This window comes from Triticum urartu, chromosome 6 (genome assembly GCF_003073215.2).
Source record: "Triticum urartu cultivar G1812 chromosome 6, Tu2.1, whole genome shotgun sequence".
In the NCBI taxonomy this organism is placed as follows: domain Eukaryota; kingdom Viridiplantae; phylum Streptophyta; class Magnoliopsida; order Poales; family Poaceae; genus Triticum; species Triticum urartu.
In genome coordinates, this window is record NC_053027.1 from 339157697 (window position 1) to 339180806 (window position 23110).

General features: G+C 45.5%; 1 protein-coding gene across 1 annotated transcript in view; it reads right to left on the reverse strand.

Annotated features, from left to right (window-relative positions):
• Positions 1 to 23110, reverse strand: part of LOC125516767 (SNARE-interacting protein KEULE-like) — a 65320-nt gene that overhangs the window by 39305 nt on the left and 2905 nt on the right. Inside the window, exons 2-7 of the mRNA XM_048682087.1 lie at positions 20765 to 20820; positions 19824 to 19905; positions 6844 to 6922; positions 3510 to 3560; positions 3320 to 3416; positions 3183 to 3215 (exon numbers count right to left, since the gene is read on the reverse strand). Of these exons, the coding sequence (XP_048538044.1) occupies positions 3183 to 3215; positions 3320 to 3416; positions 3510 to 3560; positions 6844 to 6922; positions 19824 to 19905; positions 20765 to 20820 (398 nt within the window). The remainder of the gene's footprint in view (positions 1 to 3182; positions 3216 to 3319; positions 3417 to 3509; positions 3561 to 6843; positions 6923 to 19823; positions 19906 to 20764; positions 20821 to 23110) is intronic.

Sequence of the window (23110 nt, forward strand, 5' to 3'; positions counted from 1 at the left end):
GGCTCACAGAGATGCTTGGACAGCCACTGCTGATTGTGGTTGGTGGCTAATCAAGCACTCAAGCTGCTGATCAACTTGGGCACTCACATTGTTGATCAACTAGGGCAATCACGTTCATAATCCAGTGAACTTGCCACCAAACAATTTTTCAAGGTATATTCTATTCTGGTAATCTACTTCTTTTGATGTGTTCATGCCTTAGTAACTGTGAGCAGATGAGAAAAACATATATTATATATTTTTATATTAGCTATATTTTCCTATTGAAAAAATGAAGAGAAGGATAGAATAAATTTCTTACTAAACCACTTGTTTCAATATAATCCTTAACCACGGCGTTGAAAATTTGGATTCAACTTTGATGAGATTGCTAAATCCTACTCTTCTTGTAGTTAGCTAAATTTAAATCAATAATTTTCAAGAAAACGCAAAATAGTCTTTGCGTTTCATTTCATTGAAAAGAAGAGAAGGTACAGTCCTCCTAGGAGGTGGGGGTTACATGGGCTAGCACCCTATCAGTGAACATCCCAGTCAGTGGGAAGGACTACCCTGAGGCCCATAGCGCCGGCTTGTGCCCAACATTTGGCTTCGGCCTTAATCCTATTTACGAGTGTGTTAACCGAGGGTCGAGCGTTCTCGAAGACGCACTCATTCCGCTGCTTCCAGATCATCCAAGGAACTAGCATGGCGATAGATTGCAGGCCTTTCCGTAGCGCATGTGGGGTCTGCCCTTTCGTTCGCTGCCACCAGTCCGTAAGGGTGGGCTCGTTGTTCGACGGCTGTGAAGGTATCCTCGCCCAGCCCAGGACATCGTGCCAGGTTTGCCGCGCAAACAGGCATTCTAGGATCAGGTGCCGCATTGTCGCCAAAGCACATATATATTTGTGTGCTTATATGTGCAAGACAAAATATAAACATGTAGCATTATAGCGAGCGTCGTCTCTTGGCCCCCCTATGGTCAAATCCTGGCTCCGCCCATGGCCACACAAGTGACCAAGGCGATGATACCACTACTAAAAAGAGCTAGTAGACAAGGCAACAGAGGTGGAGAAACTGGAGGTACTGGCACCGGTGGGAACATGAAGCTAGTCAAGCTCCGAGAGACCCTCAGAGTCACGGCGCTGGCGGCTAGCACCAAGGAGAGCACCGATGTGATGGTTCAGACAGAACATGAGTTGCATGGTAAGTCAAGGAACATGAGCAACATCCATGAAAAGATGAGGTGCTAAGTATGCCTCGGACATTAACCGGGGGGAGTTACCATCAACCGTAAGAATATGAACAGAACAATTGAGAGGTCAAAAAGAAGACAGAGTGGATGAATCATGAGTAATATGAAAAGATGCTCCAGCATCAAGAATCCACGGAGATATACCTGCTTGTGTAGAAGGCGGTCTCAAAATGCCAAAAGAGGCGGTAGCAGAAGCAACAGAATCTGTCAGTGGAGAACTAGAGGACGCAGCTAGCAGGCCGAAGTGCTTAATCTCCTACTCAGTCAATTGAAGAGGTCGACATAGGTGCGCCCGGCAAGGAAGAATCGAAGGCAATAAGCAGGTCACGAAGTCGCACAATCTCCTGCTCGGTGAAGGACACGGCTTAAGTAGTCAATGTAGTAACACCGAAAGAGGAGCGGCCACCACCGCCTGTGGATGCCGCTAGGGGAGGCAGTGTACCATGACCAGTATCATCTGCAGAGGCCAATGGGGGAGACGAAGCCGCATGCAGACAAGCACCAAGCGCCAAGGGAAGATGTGTGTGCAAAGCGCAGTCAATGGAGTCAGATGCACCGGCATGGCCAGTGAAAGTCACGACACGAGTCGGTGTAGAATCACCATGGGCGGAGATCACGAGAGGAGTGGCTGAAGAGCGACCACTACAGCCATGTGAGAGGCCATGCAAGAAGTCGCAGAAGAGCGACCATCTGTAAAAGTCGGTGTTAGCGAGCATCACCACCGGCGGAACTCATGAGAAAAGTCACTAGAGAGGGTACAACACAGCATGCAAAAGACGCCGGAGGTGACGACATCACAGGCGGACGAGCACCAAGCATCGAGAGACGGCGCATGTGCAAGACGGGATCAATGTAGGGAGCACCGTCAAGAGTCAGCAGGCAACAAGGGAGATGCGTACCCGACAAAAGCATCGTACCTTTTTTTTTACTTTTTTTATATAGATTAGAGAGATCACATAACTTGGAAAGCAAACCAAATCTTAACAGTTTGGAAAGTAAAGATAACTTCCTAATAGAGATATATTTCCCTAGGGTTAAACTTGGACTTATTGGCCGCCAAGGATTAGCCATGTGCCTACCTAAGGCCCAACTGTTGGTATTGTGGTTACGGACTGCGCTGCATGTTTGGGCTTGCGGTTACAGTGCTGCCTCCAATACCTGGCGGCAACACTTACAATTCTAGCAAAAAATTGTAAGATTACTTATGTAATTTGCTATGATCTTAGTTTTTAAAATATAAATAATTAATGCATATGCCTTTTTATGTTCAAAATCACCTTCCATCTATTTAGATTAAGTCTAAACTTATTCATAAATTTGCATAAACAACAATTTCATTGGATTATAGTTTTCAAATCAAGGCTTTAGGAGTACACATTAAATTGTATCATTTTCTAAGTACATGGAAAACTATAGAAAGTTTATCGTTGGTAGAATCAAGTAGGACAACTAGATTCTGTGGTTTGATGCTAGTGATTCTATCGGAGCATCTCCAATTTAATTGAAAATATCAAAACTGACGAGTGATAACCTTACCGTAGCAACATCTAGTGCTAGGACAAATACAGAAAACACATAAACCCGTCTAGAGATATGCTTATGGATCTTTTCACAATGGAGCATCAGTTACATGCTCTATACAATGACAAAGCAGGACCAAAAAATCAAAAGGAAAAGGCACGAAGAATCCTATACTGCTAATTGAATTTCACTGTAATCTAAACAGCAATATCTTCCCCCTTTTATTTGTGAGAATCTGACAAAGCAGGACCAAAAAATCAAAAGGAAAAGGCACGAAGAATCCTATACTGCTAGTTGAATTTCACTGTAATCTAAACAGCAATATCTTCCCCCTTTTATTGGGAAATATGTGTCAAAAATAACAATTGCGGAACATGTATGAAGCAACATACTGTATCTGAACAAATAATCTTTCAAAGAACTAGGATACCTGGGAATCAATAGGGAAGTACTCCAAATTCATCTGGAAATGACATGGAGAACAAATAGTGAATAGCCAACAGAACACTTTTTCATTTTAACAATACTCAAGTATAAAATAGAAAGGAACGAAAAAGCTAAGGTAACCTCACTAAGTGCACCAATACGAGGTAATATACTTGAATCCCTTTTTATTTGAGCAACTAAGTCTTTCTGTATGGGAGAACTGAAAAACACATACGCCCTACAACACGAGCAACAGTGTGTCAATAAATTAACCACAAAAGCAACTGTGCATAAAAGATGTGGGTGGTAGTTCATGTTTATTCAGGCGTACTTCTTGTATAACGGGCTTCTTCCTGACATGTCAGAGAGGAACATAACAACACTGCAATCACCACCATATGATGGTTAATGAACAAAATCGACAATGATGCATGAAAAAATATCAGAGTGAAATTTGTTAGGAATATGCAACTTGTATTCCCATGAGGCCATGGGCCAGTATAAAAGCTGTGATACGTCGTAGTCTGGACCTTCATGAAGAAATCAGCCAACTTTGACTCGGAAGGCGTGTATTGAAGAGGAACCAGGTCCAGCATTCGACTCCACATGCCACCATGCGGAGGTTTGGCCCTTTGCATGGTCCCGAGCAGGGTGCACAACAGCAGCCTTCATGCAGAAGAGCCGGTGAGGGGGTGGGGTGGGGGTGGTGGGGAGCAACAAACGAGGGTTCCGGGAAGGAGTTTGGCCATAGGCGTTGCGGTTCTGGGGCCTACGTGATGAGGGTGTCTATCAGGCAAAGATTTTTCTCTTTTACTTCTATATTATATTGGTTCATTGTGTTATTGATCTGCGTATCTTAAAAGGAAAAGTGGAGAAGATCTAAGGTGCGTCAAGGATAAGGAGAGATGATTTTATGTTTGGGGCAATCTGCTATAAGAACCCTAGGCGGAGAATCAGAGAAGGAATGACGAAGAACTAACAGAGAGATACTTGCAATGTCTAAGTGGCCAAGAGCAAAATTGTCTTTTTACAGCTCTAATGGTCTGTCTAATGGACAAGAGGTATACAAGGGTTCAAAATCATTTTGCAGTGGCATAAAAAGGTACAGCCTTTGTACAGATATGAAGGAGTTCAAAATTTGTAAGAGTAAACGGGTTTGACATTTTCTGGATGAAATCGAGAATGGGATGGAGATGAAAGAGTTTTTTTCCTTGGGAGCTTTTCCGGTGAGATGAAGGAATAGCTTGGAGTTTCTCAAGTTATATCCACTGTGGCTGCTGGGGCAGGAGAGCAGGAGCACCAAATCACACTGCCAAGCCCCTCTTCGGGAGTGCCACACTGTCATAGCAGGTAATGGAGGTACTATTTTGTTTCTTTTTATGCTAGCAGGTGCGCCAATAGGAGGACAGAAGTGTCAGGCCCTAACTGGAGAAATCAATACCAGAACGATTCTTCAGTTAACACATAACTTACCGCTTCGCCTAAAGTTCAAATTCATCCGCCCAATCTGCATCCAACGGTCCAAGACCTCACTTACCGCTTCGCACCAGAGTGAGCTCAGATTCGACGTTAAAATTCGATCGGATGGCGACCAGCTCTCTTCTTGCCGCTGTTTACCATCCGACAACTTCACCTGCTCCCCTCCTTTCTGTTTTACTTTACAGCTGCTGTAATGGCTATAAAGCCAAGGATCTGTAGGTAGTGGAGGTATCTCATTTTGTAAAGGGTTAAACCCTAGCCGCCATGACCCGACTGGCTCTATCTCGCACCTCTGTTGGTGTCAAAATCCTAAGTAAAATTCCCCCAATTTCCTCGCTGTTCTGATGATTGTCTGAATGTGAGGAGTGATAGTAATTTCAGTAGCTCGGGTCTAACAAGAAGCCCCATGGAGCTATGAAGATGACTTCAATAAACCATATGTACATTTAATCAAGAATATAGAACCCTCTGAATGGATTGTAAATCTGATAGTTTGCCTTTTATTTGACATTCATCTTATGGTTGTGACTGAGGAAATATGCAACTTGTATTTTCATGAGGCCATAGGCCGAAATATATATATGTACTGGTGTGGTAAATATGCTGAAAACCCCTTGTAGAATTGGGATACTGCACGGCTAATATATACAACTCTAACAACCACCAAAAACAACCCCGAACCCCTCAGACTCATGGTGGATTAACAACACTGAGTTTGGAGAGGTACAAGCCAGAATATGCTATAATATGGGCCTCCGTGAAGAAATCCACCAACTGCAACTCTGAAGGCACATACTGAAGAGCAATCACCTGATCCTGCACATGGGAGCGCACAAAGAAAGTATCGACACCAATATGCTTGGTGAGCTCATGCTTCACGGGGTCTCACACAATACTCATAGCACATGTATTGTCAGAGAAGAAGGGAGTGGGTGTGATGACAGAAATACCAAAAATCCTCAAGCATCCATCGTAGCCAAGTCACCTCTATTGTCAAAAGAGCCATAGCTCTAAGCTCAGCCTCTGCACTCAAGCAGGATATTGTTGGATGTTTCTTCATCTTCCAGGCAATGAGAGAACCACCAAGAAAATCACAGTAAGCAGAAAGGGGCCAGCGGTCCGAAGGATCGCTAGCCCAAGTAGCATCAGAACAGGCCTGAAGCTATAACAAACTGACTTGGGGAAGAAAAGACAATGAGAGAGTCCAACAAAGATATCGTAAAGCGAGAAGGAAGTAACCGTACTGAACCAAAGTGGGAGCAGAGGCAGCAGCAGCCAACGAACCGGCTGCAGACGAGGGTCAGACAAGGCACCGAGCCACGGGGGAGAGCCGGGGGCGCTAGCGGCCAGGAGAGGAGCCGTTAGAGAGCTGCGGCTCCAGACAGGGACGGCCGGCAGCAGCCTGCACAGAATTGGAAGAGCAGCCCCTGGCGAGGGTGTCAAGAGGGCGGCAAAAGCGGCGGGCGGCAAGGCAGCCTGCAGTGCTGACCTCGATAGAGGCTGCAGACGTGGAGGTGCTGCTGTGGGATCGATCAGGTCGGGGTTGAGTTGTTGCATGGGGAAATCGATCTCGACTGTGTAGGGAACCAATTGTTGACAGATCGAGAGGGGTGTGGGGGGGATTCATGGCAAATCGATTAGTATGGGGGAGGGGAGGAACTAGGCCCTAACAACATGTGAGAAAATATGCTGACTTGTATTTCTATGAGGCCATAGGCCGATAGATGCGATGTACGCAGGAGTGATAAGTATGCAAAAAAAAAAACTTATACAGTTAGGATGTTACACGGCTAATATATACTCCCTCCGTTCCTAAATATAAGTCTTTTAGAGATTTCAATATGGACTACATACGTAGTTTATACAGTTAGGGAGTACAACTCTAACATTGATACTGTAGGTGATGCAACAAATATGTCACCCGCAAGAAAACAAATATGTGAATACCCTATTACAAGTCAACTTTCAGAAAATAAAGATTCCAACCGATGTCCAACATAGACCCATAAAAGAGTACATGCTCGGACTGAACTAGATGATAAACTCACCTTATTAGACCCTAATACTAACTTGTCAGCATTTCTGAATATAACAGCAATATGGTGCAGAGTTTGAATATATATAGAGATTGTATCCAACAAAAATTACTTCAAGCTAAACAAATAGCCATACAAACAAGAACTTACTTTTCTTTAGTTGGTTGGATGAAATATATAGCATCCAGTGAAGGCAATGGCTGTCTCCGTTTGTATAGATCTTCAACCACTGGAAAATGACTATAATTGCTTAGACTTAATATAGGTGACAAAAGCTGCATCTAATGGAAGAATCATGTACAATGTTACAAGAAATCACGTTTTGATGGAATCAAAAGGTTCAAGATGCAAGCTCAGAATTGTTGAAATATATTAGCCATCCTTCCCCCATTAGCTTAAACTTTTGGGTGAACTGGTTAGGTGCATGTAATTCAATAAAAATATTTAATAACAACGGGAATGTAACAGTTCAGGATCGATAGGCACGGCAGCAAGATGCTAAGTACCATAGAAGGTTAGCAATAGATAAGGGCAGTTAAGGCAAAACTACTATAGAAACCTGTTATGGTGCATCGACGCAACTTCCAGTCAGGCACGGTTGTCACACAATTATAGACCAAAGGCAGTTCTTTTAGATAACATAGATGGCATTTTAATAAATTTTGAGGGCACACCTACAGAGGCAGGAATTTTTCAAGCTACCATTGGATCTATTGAAGATTCGTCACCCTCAAGTGCATATAAGGTAGTTATATAGCCCTCGCAAGAGATATCATAATCCAACAGTTGCCACCGAAAACCAACACCCATAATTTTATGTGATGACATGATGAAATTCCTTGAATCAAATCATAGGATCTTCACTCAAAGATACGCTCCATCAAAATAGATTTGCAAATGATGACAATAACGTCAAAAGGGCTTTTCAATGCAAGACATGTATGAGGTAAGAAAAACTTCTAGAAAGAAAACAGTAGGCATATCGCATGTAAAGCGGATAATCTACAATGAGAGTGCTATCTGCCGGTTGTGGCATCTGGAATGTCACAAAATTTGAAAAAACAACTTCCAGGATGGTAAAAGTTATATAAAATGTATCATCCAAATGTCATATATGTTCCGTCATTTGGAAGGTTCAGGATAACATATATATTAATCCCACTTTTGACAAATATATATCAAACCCATTGTTGTCTGGGTCACATGATTAAGTTTGACCCAGAACGTTCGAAAATGTACCTACATGTCCAACATCCGTATGTCATTTAGAAATCCTAACTAACAGGCATGTCGGGTCCAATGGAGCTTGTCCAGTTTGCCACCAGGAGCAGAGGACATACGGCATTTATTGTTCCAATGCATGCATGCGAGGGACCTCTGGACACGTCTCGTCATGATATAGATGGTTGACCAGGACCGAGATCAGGTTCGGTTATACTTGGAACATATTTAACTATGCCAGATAATCAGCTAAGGTTGCATCCGACTTTGAACTTCAAGCAACTTTTTTAAGTTGGCAGCTGGTTCTTGTGGTGGATTCGCGGCAAATTACTCATAATGGAGTTGTTCCACCAGCATGGAGGTGGCCACTTTCAGTTTTATCGATTGCAAGCAATTTTCAGGAGTCTTCATTCCCAACGCCTGTTATATCTGAAAATAAATGGAGTAGGCCGGACCCTAGATTCACAAAACTGAATGTGGATGCAGGGGTGAGTGTGACGGTGGGACAGCAGCAATTTTTGCAGAATGTGTGGACTTAGGTGCTTTGATTGGGAAGGTGATGCGGAGCATCCCAAGGTCATCCCCATGGACCTATCATCGCCTCACCAAGTGCCTAGAAGACCCATGACACGAGCACGTGCAAGAGCTCTCGAAACCGAGGTGACATCTCTCCTCTCACAATTCCACGTTGATGCACATGAGACATGGCTACTACCTCAAACGGAGACGTTGTGCATACTCAGGTATCAAGGAGTTAGCCATGGAGACGCTAAGGAACAAGGAGGATCCGAAGAGGAAGATGGACGTGAAGACAGAGAAGAAGAAGGGCAAAGTCAGCAGAAGCCCGGACGATCCGGACCGCCGTCCGGACAATCCGGCCCCAGCCCGGACGATCCGGACCACGGCCCGGACGATCCGGCTATCCCGCCCGAGGACACCCGAAGCTTCACCACGAAGCCGGATCATCCGGCCCCGGTCCCGGATCATCCGGCCACACCCGGACGTCCGGACCAGGACCCGGACATCCGGACCTCCCCGCGGCGCCCACGACACAGCCGGACCATCCGGACGCCGACCCAGATCATCCGGACCCCCGAAGCCCGGATAATCCGGACCAACATCCGGATCATCCGGACAGTGCCTGCGTGCATGATGTTGGGCCGAGGTCCATGTAACCCTTCGCCCCCCAACTCCTATATATACGACTCCACCACCTCTTTCTAGGGTTAGCAAAGGATTAGCTCATATTTCGTGTGTGAGCTTTGCTCATCCACTTGGTTACCTTCTCCTCGGAGATAGCGCCTCCTCGGAGAAGATCCCCCAAGCGGATTCAAGACCCCTTCACGGGAAGAACCTCAAGACCTCCTCACGGAGAAGATCGTGCTACTTGTATCGTCCTTAGTTGACCATGGATCGTGTGATCTCTTGTGTACTCAAGGATCTAGCATATGTGTGACTATTTCTTGTTGGTTTAGTGATTCTCTCGTGTTTCCCCTTGTGTTTCCCCTTGTGTTCTTCGTGTTCATCGCGGGATCTGCTCCTTCCGTGAAAGATCGGCCCCTAGGATTCCTACCCTACATCATCTTGGTATCTAGAGCCACGTTGATCACGATTTCGGAGCCTCCCCGTTGTGTTTCTAGCTTGATTTTGTTGTTTTTCGTCCTAACTCGAAAATCCCCACAAAAATAGCCCCAAAAATTTTTCTTGTGATTTGTGAGTTTTGATGATGTTTTGTTGGTTTTGATCCGTGAATTTGTTGTGTTGCAAGTGGATCTTACCTTTCCCCATCATCTCCACCTCGCGGTCCATCCAAAAATCCGCGAAATCATCGAATTTGCCCCCATTTTCAAGTTCATCCCGAGCTTTCCCCGAGCGAGTTGACCCGCCTGGATCATCCGGAACCTGACCCGGATCATCCGGATCCGCCCGGATCATCCGGCTCCTGGCCCGGATCATCCGACTTCCTCTGCCGAAACTGCAATTCCTGCAGTTTTATACACCGCCGCCTACGCCTCCGCATACCCCCCTCGACCACCACCACCTAACTTCCGCCAACCCTTTCGATACATCCAACACTACCACCACTTGACCGCTACCAACTCCGACACATTTTGCCGCATTTGGTTTTGAGAGTTTGAGTTGTGGTTCATCGTTTCCTAGGGTGTTTCGGCTAACTAGGAACGGTTCGACTTCGACATCACCGCTGCTCATCTTCGCCACGGACGCGTCGTCAACAACGACCTTCACGGCAACCTCATCTTAGTTTCGTGACACACTCAACCGTAAGCAAGGACGGTAACTTCGACGACATCTTTGTCCACCCCTTGCCATTACATTGACAACCTCCATAGCCTTATCTTTTTGCGTAGCTTACCCCTCGAGACTAGCCTGTGAGTATTGTCGGCAACGTGACTTGTGCACATTAGTGATCATACTTCCCATAGCATACATACATATTATTGGTGCATATCTTGGTATCATCTCTTGTGTCCCAAAGTTGTCATCGCATACACAATTGCTATCTTGGTTCGTGAAGCATTGCATGAGAAAAGAGCTCAGAAAGGAAAAGAGCCAAACAAGCTTTTAAGCAAAAAGAGGAAGGATAAGCAAAGAGCTTATAAGCAAGAACCATAGCATCATACAACATTAAGATTGTCATACTCGATCATCTTGGATCATATCATCGGCACATCATACATAGATCATACTTGGGATAGAAGTCGTTGCATTTTTGCTTAGTAGGTTGTGCACAAGTCCGTATCCGCCTTTTGTGCAATCGTGCTAGCGTCTCTCTAGAGTTGTGCAACAAGAGCATTTTCGTGGATTCCACATTTTGGCTCATTCCTTGATTGCACGACCCCATTTATCTCTCCGTGTGTTGTGTTCCCGTGTGCCACATATTGCTATTGGTCTACTTGTTACATTTGCGAATTTGTGAATCTTTTTCAACATTATTGAGTCTTGCTTACTTTCACATCAAATTTTGTGCCACCATCCTAACCAAGCTCCACCATAAGCTTTTACTTGTGTAGGTGTGAGAAACCGACAAGAATTGGTACCAATTGTGCTATTTCCTTGTTCCACACTGGAGTGATCATTGATCCACCTTCAACTTCGGTCAAGGTACATTTGGTATACGTTCTTCTCTTTCTTCCACTCACATATTTTCTCTTGGAATGATGGATAGGCCAAGTATTTCTACCAACCCACTCTTCATCGGGCAAGATGACGACATGAACTCCTACGTCACAGAGCCAGCCACCTCTTTGATGCACAACGTGCTTTGCATCAAGAGCAACAAGCAATGGGTGAACACATCGACAATCTCGCCACCGACTTGCGACTATCCGAGCAACGTACACGAGACTACTTCAACCACAAGCTCGACAATCACAAGCAAGAGAACGACGCAAGAATGGACGAAATTGACCATACCAAATCGGACATCCGGACCCCGCTCGGAAATCCGGCCCAAGGACACCCGAGAGCAACAAAAGTTGGGCAGATCCAGACCGGATATACGGCGCGTCGTGAACCACAAGACGTCTAGGCCCCAGCCCGGACATCCGGCACCTATGCGTGAACAGCCGGGCATGAGGCCCATGTACCCCTCTCCTCTCTTATTCGCCCAAGACTATAAATAGGCCTCCCCTCCTAGCTAGGGTTAGCAAAGTATATTGAGACATTAGAGAGAGCTTTGCTCCTTGTACCTCCTTCTTGGGGAATCAAGGCCTCCTAAGGGAGAAGGATCCCCATCATAGGATCATCAAGACCTGCTAAGGAAGAAGGATCTCTCTAGATCATCAAGACCTCACCTCCTTTGGAGTGCGAAGAACTTTACCCTTGTGCTATTTTCCCTTGATTGTTCATGTTATGCTTGTGGGTCTCATATGTGCTTCTAATGGATGTGTGACTTGGGTTTTGTTTGAGTGATTCCTCTTCTTGTTCTTGTTGTTTCTTCCCCCCCCCCCAACAAGTGTGAACAGATCATTAATAATCATACCAAAAAAAATTGTGATTTGTTGGTTTGATGATGTTTTGTTGATTTTGATCCATGAATTTGAAGTGTTGCGGGTGGATCTAGCTTCTGCACATATTTCTCCCCATTTACATCCACAAAATTTCTCTTTCCCCAAGTTCATCTTCAAAATTCATCCACAGATTGCCGTCCCCGGACATCCGGCCCGATACCCCGGACATCCGGCGCCTCACAATTATTGAATCTTGCTAACAATTACATAAATTTTGTGCCACTTATCCTCACCAAGCTACTTCATAAACTTTACTTTTGTAGGTGTGAGAAACAAACCAGGTACCAATTCTCCTGTTATAGCATTATATTGAGTGATACTCGACACATCTACAATCTTGAGGAAAGATAACATTGGTATTGTTCTCTCATGTCTTACTTACCTCCACTTGATCATCATGGATAGGCCAAGCACATCGAACCCGCTCTTCAAGGAGCAAGACGAAGCGCACGACTACGTCACTAAAGGACGACTTTTCGGTGTTCAATGAGCTCTACATCAAGAGAGTGAAGCTTTAGGTGACCGCATCGAGCAACTCGCCACCGACTTACGCCAATCAGAAGCAAGGAATCGGGACTATCTTGACGCCAAGCTATCCACCCAAATGGAAGAATTTCGACACATGATGGTCAATTGCGCGTCTTCAACATCTTCGTCTTCAAGAGGCGCCACTCAAGTCGACACTCTTCGAACTCATCTTCCGACACAAATCTTCCATGAGTTCGTTCTCATCGTCGCGATGACCATCAAGCTCATCAAGCTCCACAAAATCCCTTTCATGGCAATGGTTTGCACGACTGCCTTCGAGAGCGCGAACGACATCGTCGCCAAGAACAAGATGCCATGGACCAAGAGGAAGCTCAACAACGCCAACGCCAAGAAAACCAAGACAGCAACGCACTGCAGCAAGAGCAACAATGCCATGAGGAACGAGCACTTGAGGCACAACTGCTCTCCGAGAAGCCAACCGCGTCGTCGAAGAGAACAACCGTCAAGTGTGTGAGCAAGAGGAAGCGCTCCGGCAAGAGCAACAAGATGAAGCCGCTCGCGTTGAGGAACGCCAAGAAAGGAGGAACCGAGCACGAATCCCTTGCTCTTAGCATCACGCTAATCAAGAAGAGCAAGAGGCTGAAGACCCACCTCCAAGACACGAGCGACGACACCATCGACATGATGACGAGCAATGCTATGCCAAGCGCAAGTTCAACATGCCTAACTTCTCCGGAGGCACCGATCCCGAAGACTACCTCTCTTGGGCATTAAAAATGGACAAGATATTCCGTCTTCATAACTACGACGAGGAAGAGAAGGTAGCCATGGCATCACTTGAATTCCAAGATTATATTCTCATTTGGTGGGAGCAAGTCATCGAGCGATGCCAAGAGAAAGGCGAGCAACCCGTCACAACTTGGACACAAATGAAGGATGTCATGAGAGCCCGTTTTGTGCCTACCCATTATAGCTGTGATCTCTTCAAGAAGCTACAACTCCTCAAGCAAGGCACAAAGTCAGATTGCCATGATTTGAGACAATGTCAAGGAAGATGACGAGCACACTATGGTGCGTTTCTTGAATGGACCCAACCATCCAATCATGAAAATTGCAGATTTCCAACCATACTCCAACCTCCTCGAGCTAGTGCACCAAGCGACCAAGGCGGAGCAACAAGTGCAAGATTACTTCAAGAACTTCAAGTACTCTTCCAAGACCTATGGTTCATATACTCAAGCTTCCACAACCCCGGCACCTCCAACAACTAATACTCGAGCTTCACCAAGCAATGCGACAAGTCAAGTTCCAAGCAACCAATGACTTCTTCGAGTCGTCCTACCACAAGCAACTACAAGCCAAGAGCTTCATCATCAACTACTCCAACAGATACTACTGCCAAGACAAGTTTCATTCAATGTTTTGTTGGAATAAGCCACGGCGTATGTGGTCGGGCTCGTCGGGCGCGACGGATTCGCGCGGGACGTGCAGGGCGCACTGGTGCAGTCGGGCTCGTCAGGCGTGACGGATGCGCGCGGGACGTGCGGGGCGCAATGGAAACGTGGCGTGTGTGGCGTGGGTGTGTGGGCTCGTGGCAATAGCTAGGTTGTGGCGTATGTGTGTGTCACTGGGCAGGCGTAAGAGCCAGTGCTTTCGGCTAGCCATGCGTGGTTGTTAGTGCATGGTGGAGTTAGTTAGCATGGCCGAACGTGGAGGCCGTTAGCGAGGGTGCGTACGTGGGCGTTAGAAGCATGGGCGCTGCGTCGCCGCCAAGGGCTATTAAGCCGGCTGTAATCATGTTTGTAGTGAGGCAGTTGGAGCTGAGTAAAACCAGGGGCTGTACGAGCAGCCGGTGGCGTTCATCGCCAAGGGAAAAAGTTTGTCCCTGTACTGCTTCTTCTACCTCTGTTCTTTCTCCACTATAGTCTAGAACTTGCTAGGGCTGTGCCAACAATTGGTATACAGAGCTTCGGTGCGGAAAGGGACCGGCGGCGGAGCAAGCTCTCTTGGCCGGCGCCAACGTCGACGACGACGGACTCCTCTAGGCCGTGGCTTAGGGGGGGGGTGTTGGAATAAGCCACGGCGTATGTGGTCGGGATCGTCGGGCGCGACGGATTCGCGCGGGACGTGCGGGACGCACTGGTGCAGTCGGGCTCGTCGGGCGTGACGGATGCGCGCGGGACGTGCGGGGCGCAATGGGAACGTGGCGTGTGTGGCGTGGGTGTGTGGGCTCATGGCAATAGCTAGGCTGTGGCGCGCCCGACGGATTCGCGCGGGACGTGCGGGACGCACTGGTGCAGTCGGGCTCGTCGGGCGTGACGGATGCGCGCGGGACGTGCGGGGCGCAATGGGAACGTGGCGTGTGTGGCGTGGGTGTGTGGGCTCATGGCAATAGCTAGGCTGTGGCATACGTGCGTGTCGCTGGGCAGGCGTAAGAGCCAGTGCTTTCGGCTAGCCATGCGTGGTTGTTAGTGCATGGTGGAGTTAGTTTGCATGGCCGAACGTGGGGGCCGTTAGCGAGGGTGCGTGCGTGGGCGTTGCGTCGCCGCCGAGGGCTATTAAGCCGGCTGTAATCATGTTTGTAGTGAGGCAGTTGGAGCTGAGTAAAACCAGGGGCTGTACGAGCAGCCGGTGGCGTTCGTCGCCAAGGGAAAAAGTCTGTCTCTCTACTGCTTCTTCTGCCTCCGTTCTTTCTCCACTGTAGTCTAGAACTTGCTAGGGCTGTGCCAACATGTTTCACTTGCCAAGACCGTGGCCACAAGACATAACAATGTCCCACACGGCGCACCATGATCGCCAATGATGACGGCACCTACAACTCCATGAGCAAAGAAGAAATGGAAGCACTTGAGCATGTGGCCATCACCGTCAAGTGAATGAAGATGAAGGCGCTCAAGTCTTTTGTGACAATGATTCGAGCCCCGCTCTCGTTGTCTCCAAGGTCTTGACACTTCAACACCAACAAGATGAAGACCAACGTTGCCATATCTTCCACACCAAAGCGGGCATCAATGGACGTTCCGTCAAGGTCATCATCGACGGCGGAAGTTGCCACAATTTGGCAAGCGACGAGTTATGCTCCAAGCTACAGTTGGTCAAGAAGCACCCTCGCCCCTACAAGGTCCAATGGCTAAGTGACTCCGGCACCATTCAAGTCTCCTTCAAGATTGGCGTATATGAAGACACATTGGAGTGTGATGTGGTTCCCATGTCTGTATGCCATCTCCTCCTTGGAAGACCTTGGCAATTCGACTGCGGCATCATCCACAATAGACGAACCAATCACTATAGCTTCAAGATGAAGGGCAAGGAGTACGTGCTTCGACCCATGTCGCCAAGTCAAGTCATCACCGACAAGCAAGCTTCAACCCGTCATGGAGAGAATAGTGAGTGATGAACCACAAAAAGAGAGTGAGCGCCACAAGCAAAAAACTGAGTGACTCCACAATGAGCAACAAGAAAAACTTAGTGCTTTTAGCCACGAAAAGAGACATGAGGGATGCGAGTGAGAGCCCGTCGAGTGTTCTTCACTTTGTAATTGCGTGCAAATATGAAGCGGTGAGAACTAATACTTCACAACATCTACCTTCGGTGTTTGTCTCATTTGTTGCAGGAGTTCGCGGATGTGTTCCCCGATGAGCTACGTCCAGGACTTCCCCCACTTCGCGAAATCGAACACCGCATCGACCTCGTTTCCGACACACCTCTACTAAGGCACCATACCGCGTCAACCCCGACGAGACAAAAGAGATCCAAAGGCAAGTCCAACATCTCATGGAAAACGGGTATGTACGCGAGAGCTTAAGTCCATGTGTTGTTCCGGTTATTCTTGTGCCTAAGAAAGACGGCAGTTTTCGCATGTGTTCCGATTGTCGTCCCATGAATGCTATCACCGTTCGGTATAGACACCCCATTCCACGCCTTGATGACATGCTAGATGAACTTAGTGGTGCCACCATTTTCTCAAAAATTAACCTTAAAAGTGGCTACTATCAAATTCGCATGCAAGAGGGTGACGAATGGAAACGGCTTTTAAAACCAAATTGTTCTATATGAATGGTTAGTCATGTCTATGGGCTTATCTCAAGCACCTAGCACTTTTATGTGTGTGATGCACTATGTTCTTTGCAAATATATTGGCATTTACGTTGTGGTATACTTTGATGATATACTTGTGTTTAGTCAATCTCTTGAAGATCATGTCAAACATCTTAGAGATGTCTTGCAAGTTCTTAGAAACAAGCGACTTTACGCTAACATGGAAAAAATGCACTTTTGGTATTGATAAGCTTGTTTTCTTGGGCTTTGTTGTCTCTTCTAAGGGTGTTCAAGTTCATGAGTTGATTGATGCTATTAAAACTTGGCCACAACCAACCAATTTGCAACAAGTGCATAGTTTCCTTGGCCTAGCCAGTTTCTATCATCGATTTGTTAAAGATTTTAGCACTATTGCATCACCATTACATGCTTTGAGTAAGAAGAATGCATCCTTCATATGGGGACCCTCCCAAGCTACCGCATGTGATGAGCTTAAGAATTTGCTTACGAATGCTTCATTATTTGCCTTACCTAAAACTTTTGAAGTGCATTGCGACGCTAGTGGTAATGGCATAGGTGGTGTCTTAATGCAAGAGAAGCGACTCATTGCTTATTTTAGTGAAAAACTTTCCGGCGCACAACTTAATTATACCATATATGACAAAGAGTTGTATGCTTTGGTGAGAGTTTTGCATAGTTGGGAACATTATCTTCGACCCCATGAATTTGTCCTACATACGGATCATGAAACGCTTACAAGTACCTTAAAAGGTCAAACCAAGTTGAATAAACGTCATGCCAAATGGAGTGAATTCATTGAGTCTTTTCCTTATGTTATCAAGTACATTCAGGTAAAGAAAATGTAGTAGCGGATGCTCTTTCCTGCAAGTGCATGTTAGTTACGCAACTTGAATTGAATCTTATTAGATTTGAGCACATTAAAAACTTGTATGCGCATGATACTTCGTTTGCAATTCCTTATGACAAATGTCAAGCTAACAATTTTTGGGAGCGATATTATCTCAAGAATGGCTATCTTATGCGGACTAACAAACTTTGCGATACCCGAGTCTTCTCTTCGTTTGTTTCTTTTGCAAGAAGCTCATGGTGGAGGACTTACAGGACACTTCGACCACGACAAGACCTTCGCCACGCTCTCCAAAAACTACTTTTGGCCAAAGATGTTTCGCGATGTCTCACGCTACACCAACCAGTGCTCCATATGCCGCAAAGCTAAGTCTACCGCTCAATCCCATGGCATATATATGCCACTTCCTATTTTGTATCAACCATGGGAAGATATTAGTATGGACTTTGTTCTTGGTTTGCCTAGAACTCAAACTGAAAAAGATTCGGTATTTGTCGTTGTGGACCGTTTCTCTAAGATGGCACATTTTATTCTATGCAACAAGATAGACGATGTTTCACATCTTGCAAATCTCTTTTGTAGGGAGTGCCCAAGATGATTGTGTCGGACCACGACGTCAAGTTCCTTAACTAATTTTGGAAGACGTTATGCACCAAGCTCGGCATCAAGTTACTCTTCTGATCGTACCATCCACAAACCGACGGCCAAACGGAGATCACCAACCGAACCTCTCTATACTTCTCCGAGTGTTGATCAAGAAGAATATCAAGGAGTGGGAGGAATGCTTGCCCATCGCCGATTACGCCTACAATCACGCAAGACATTCTAAGAAGTCTCCCTTCGAGGTCGTCTATGGCTTCAACCCGTTGTCCCCATTGGACATTGTACCGCTACCACTACAAGAGCGCCTCAACATGGACGCGAGTGCACGAGCAAGTTACCTCAAGAAGATGCATGAAGATACATGTTGCATGATCGAGTACCAAGTGCACCGCCTCGCTACCAAGCGCAACATCAATAAGTACCCCATGGTGTTCAACCCCGGAGATCTTGTGTGGCTACACCTACGCAAAGACCGCTTCCCCAATGAGCGCAAGTCCAAACTCCTACCTCGAGCCAATGGACCATTCAAGGTGCTAGCACGCTACAACAACAATGCATACAAGATCGACTTCCCGCGAGACAAGTACAACATGAGCGACATCTTCAACGTCAAGGATCTATCTCCCTTCCATGGTGATGAAGTTATGATCCGAGGACGGATCTTTCCCAAGGGGGCAGATGATGCGGAGCACCCTACGGTCATCCCCATCGACCTACCTTCGTCTCTCCAAGTGCCAACTGGACCAATGACACGAGCACGTGCAAGAGCTATCGAAACAAAGGTGACTTCTCTCCTTAACGAGCTTCCGTACGAACCACGTGAGACATGGCTACTACCTCAATCAAAAATGCTATGTGTGCTTAGGTATGAAGAAGGCCACCTCGGAGACGCTCAGAATGAAGACCAAATCCCCAAGAACACGGTTGAAGAAGCACGACGAAGGAGACCGCTGAAATGCTACAGCGGACAGACATCCAGCCCCTGGCCTGGATATCCTACGCCCAAGTCCAGCAGCAAGGTTGCGCTGGAAGAGCTCCAGGAGCTAGACATCCGGCCCCGCCCCGGACATCCGGCCCGACCAGCCCGAACATCCGGACGCCACGCAAAAATCCGGTCCGAGAGCAACAGAAGTTGGGCAGATCCAGGCCGGACATCCGGCCCTTGCCCCGGACATCCGGCGCGTCGTGAACAGTCGGGCATGAGGCCCATGGGCCCCTCTCCTCTCGTATTCGCCCAAGACTATAAATAGGGCCTCCCCTCCTCCTAGCAAAGTATATTGAGACATTAGAGAGAGCTTTGCTCCTTGTACCTCCTTGGGGAATCAAGACCTCCTAAGGGAGAAGGATCCCCATCATAGGATCATCAAGACCTCCTAAGGGGGAAGGATCTCTCTAGATCATCAAGACCTCATCTCCTTTGGAGTGGAAAGAACTTTACCCTTGTGCTATTTTCCCTTGATTGTTCATGTTATGCTTGTGGATCTCATGTCTACTATTCTAGTGGATGTGTGACTTGGGTTTTGTTTGAGTGATTCCTCTTATTCTTGTTGTTTCTTCCTTTTCCCCCTCCAAGTGTGAAAAGATCATCAATTAGGATTCCAACCTACATCAGAAGGTCATTTTAAAGCATTATTTTCGTTCCTATAATCAAGCAGCTCATTTGCTAGCAAATTTCAGTTATTCTAATAAGCGTACTTTTAGTTGGTTGGATGAGCCTCCTAACTGTATCGTCAGTAAGCTCGTACACGATGTATCAGTGTCTCGATTTTAATAAAGCTAGCCATGACGATCTTCCACACAAAAATGAAATACTTGTACAAGAAATGTTTGTCTTTGCACACAAAATAAATTCACGGCCAAAAAGAGATATGGCTACTTACATGAAACCCCTTCTTCTGTGATGTCTGCCATCTTACATGAGTAGGACATTATCTTGACCGTAAACTTATCCATGATAAGAACCTATAAGAGGTCATAAATATTTATTATTTATGTAAAAGAAAGTATACAAATTTTATAAGGTTATTTGCTAGAGTGAATATTAAAAATATGGTACAGCAATTAGATGTTCTCAAGATCATAACCAAGTGTTAAAAGTGTATTTGTAGTGTCTTTAATCTTATTAGAAAGGTTCATATATATGCACCAATATATATAAGATAATTAGTATATAGCCAATCAATAATTGCAACGGAATATGATTTTGGTGCCAATGGCGCCCATGCCCTGTTTATGAAAATTGCATGATGTGTAGTTTCCTAAGACTATATGATGGAATCATAGATGTGGCACCTGTCTACCTGCAAATTATCAATGTCAAATGATAAGCAGTACATGCACTGCATATGAATACTGCACGATGCAATATTTGACATTTAGGTGTATATAACATTAGATATGCAACATAGAAAATTTGTACGTGTAGTTTCCCGTACTCATCAGAGTCTGTTCCTTGGATTTAAAGCAAAGCTGGCTAGACCTAGTGAGGTTGATGCACACAAAGACATTAATAAACTGACAGCGCTAACTATTGTTTTCCTATTTAAATCACAATAAGAGAATAACTTGCCAATGGATTATTTATATCGAAGTCGTCCATTTAAAGAAGTAATGGCCAAAGTTTGACATAACAAGCTAATATCAGAAACCTGATAATCATTTCTCATAATTAACACAATAGCCGTACACAAATTACAATGATCAGTAAAAATAGTAAGGTATAGCTACTGTAATATCAGGAAAAAATATCTAAGGATGAGTTCTTGATATAGCAGGAAAACCATAGCAGAGATCGGTTAACATGTCCAATGGAAAAGGATACCTTCCATGCTGATTTTGAATCCTTCCTAGTCGACCTGAGCATTTCAAATAATAATCCTGCATGATCAAGAAATTTGAACCGTTTGAATAAATACAAAAATAAACTGAACCACAGCACCAGGTTCTAAAATTGCACCAGCAATTGCAAAATCAGGATAAAATAATAAATAATACAGTGTGCTGTGGGCAATAGCAATCAGAGTTAAGAAAAAGTAAGATATAGCAAAAATTTAAGCGGTGATCATCCACAGGAAAATTGCAGGCTCCCACAACTATTAACAGCGTGAGAGGATGATTCCTTTATTGTCGTGACACCCACAGGAAAATGACAAGATCTGTGTATTAAACATCAACCTAGGCAGCCGGTTAGGCATTTGAAGCCATAATCATCTCTGTTAGACGCTCGACTGAAGCAGAGAACAGCAAGAAGAGAATAGAAAAGGAAGCAGAATCAAGCGACAAGAAGAGGCGAGCGGCAAGAAGCAGATGTGAGCAGCTTACAAACAGAGGTGGAGGTGGACATGGAATCAGGGGTTAGGATAGAGATAATAGGCTGGCCATGTAGCCCACCTAGGCACAAAGTGGGCACCATCACCTGACAGATATATTCTACCAAGGCTCGCCTAATCCTAATCAACAGTAAACAAGTGTTTGTCTGCGTGTGTTGGGTGTGTGTGTGTGTGGGGGGGGGGGGGGGGGGGGGGTCGCAACACCGTATCCATGGCAACTGAGCAAGAATGGTAATCCCCACCCCCACCCCAATATTGGGTGTTTCCTTCCCTGCTGATCCTTTCCTCCACATACTACCAATGCTCCTATGCAGAATGCTCGCCCCCATGAGGAAATTCATGATAAAGCAGAAAGAATCATAATTTGTCATTCTGACAAATCATGAATGCATTCTCCTTTTTTCCATAGCAACACAAATATAATAAACGGTGAAGGTGGAAACCCCTGAAATAAACATACAATTAATGTAAAATATATCGACGTTGTTAACGAGTATTAGTATTGGTCTAGGAGTCTGTCTGTGTTAGGCTATATTTCCTTTCTTATATCCCAAGTCAATTATGCAGCCATACCAATGAACTTTCACCATTCCCGTTCTTCGAATAAGCCCTTGTGCAAGGACATTCTTTCCCTCAATAATAATAAAGGGGCAGCCCGGTGCACATAGCTCCTGCTTGCGCAGGGTCCGGGGAAGGGTCCGACCACTTTGGGTCTTTGTATGCAGCCCTTCCCTCAATAATAGCACGCCAAATTTGAGACAGATGATTACCTCTGCAGGCATAATGTCATGATCAGGGTAGTAGACTGCTTTAGAATGTGAGCACTTAATGCAGTTGGATCTTGAACGAGTCTCCAGCTTGGCAAGGGGAAAAAAGACAAATGAAAAAGTTCAATGTCTCTAAATCCGAGAACCCCCAAGTGTTTTGGCCTTGTCCTCATATGACAGGAGACTCAGATGTGTAGGCATAAACCATGGTGGAGCTTACAGCATGGCATAGAAAACATTGGGACAGCTTGTGCCACGGAATTAATCAAAATCTCTTTGCCACCAAAAGAAAGGATTTTTTTTCCATTCAACCATGAACCTTATTCCACACTCTTTCCTTCAGATAAGGCACCATTCTTTGAATGACCAACACTGGTAGGCATTCCTAGATATTTGTCAGGAAGGGACTCATTACTTGCTTCCCAGATTTGTTTAATTTCTTCCTGTATAGGTTGAGGGCACCCTTTACTGAACAAAATCGAGGATTTATCCAAGTTTATTATTTGTCCCGATGCTTGACAATACCTGTCTAGAGCTTAGGAAACCAAAGTAGCTGCTCCACCGCTAGCTTTGAAAAACACTAGGCTGTCATCGCAAAGAGCAAGTGATTCACCGGAAGTGCCGAAGGGGCCACTTTAATACCATGGTGTGATGACTGATTCTGACTTCATAACGAGCACGTGAGGCCCTCTGCTGCTAACAAAAACAAGTGTGGAGATCGGATCCCCCTGGCAAATGCCACGAATCGGTTTAAATTCATCAAGCTTATTGCCATCAAAGAGCATTGAAAAAGATACGGAAGAAACCATGTTCATAACAGTACCTACCAATTGTTGAGAGAAACCCAATTTAATTATCATAGCTTCCACATATTGTCGTTCAACTCTATCAGTCTTTCATCATGTCCAATTTGAAAGCACAATGCTGTTTTGCTGATTTGTTACCCTTCATAAAATGTAAGCACTCGTGTCGTGATGATGTTGTCAGTTATTAACCGGCCAGGCACAAATGCTCGTTGTTCCTCGGAAATAATCAGTGGAATTAACCTAATGTGATTAGCTACTCCCTCCG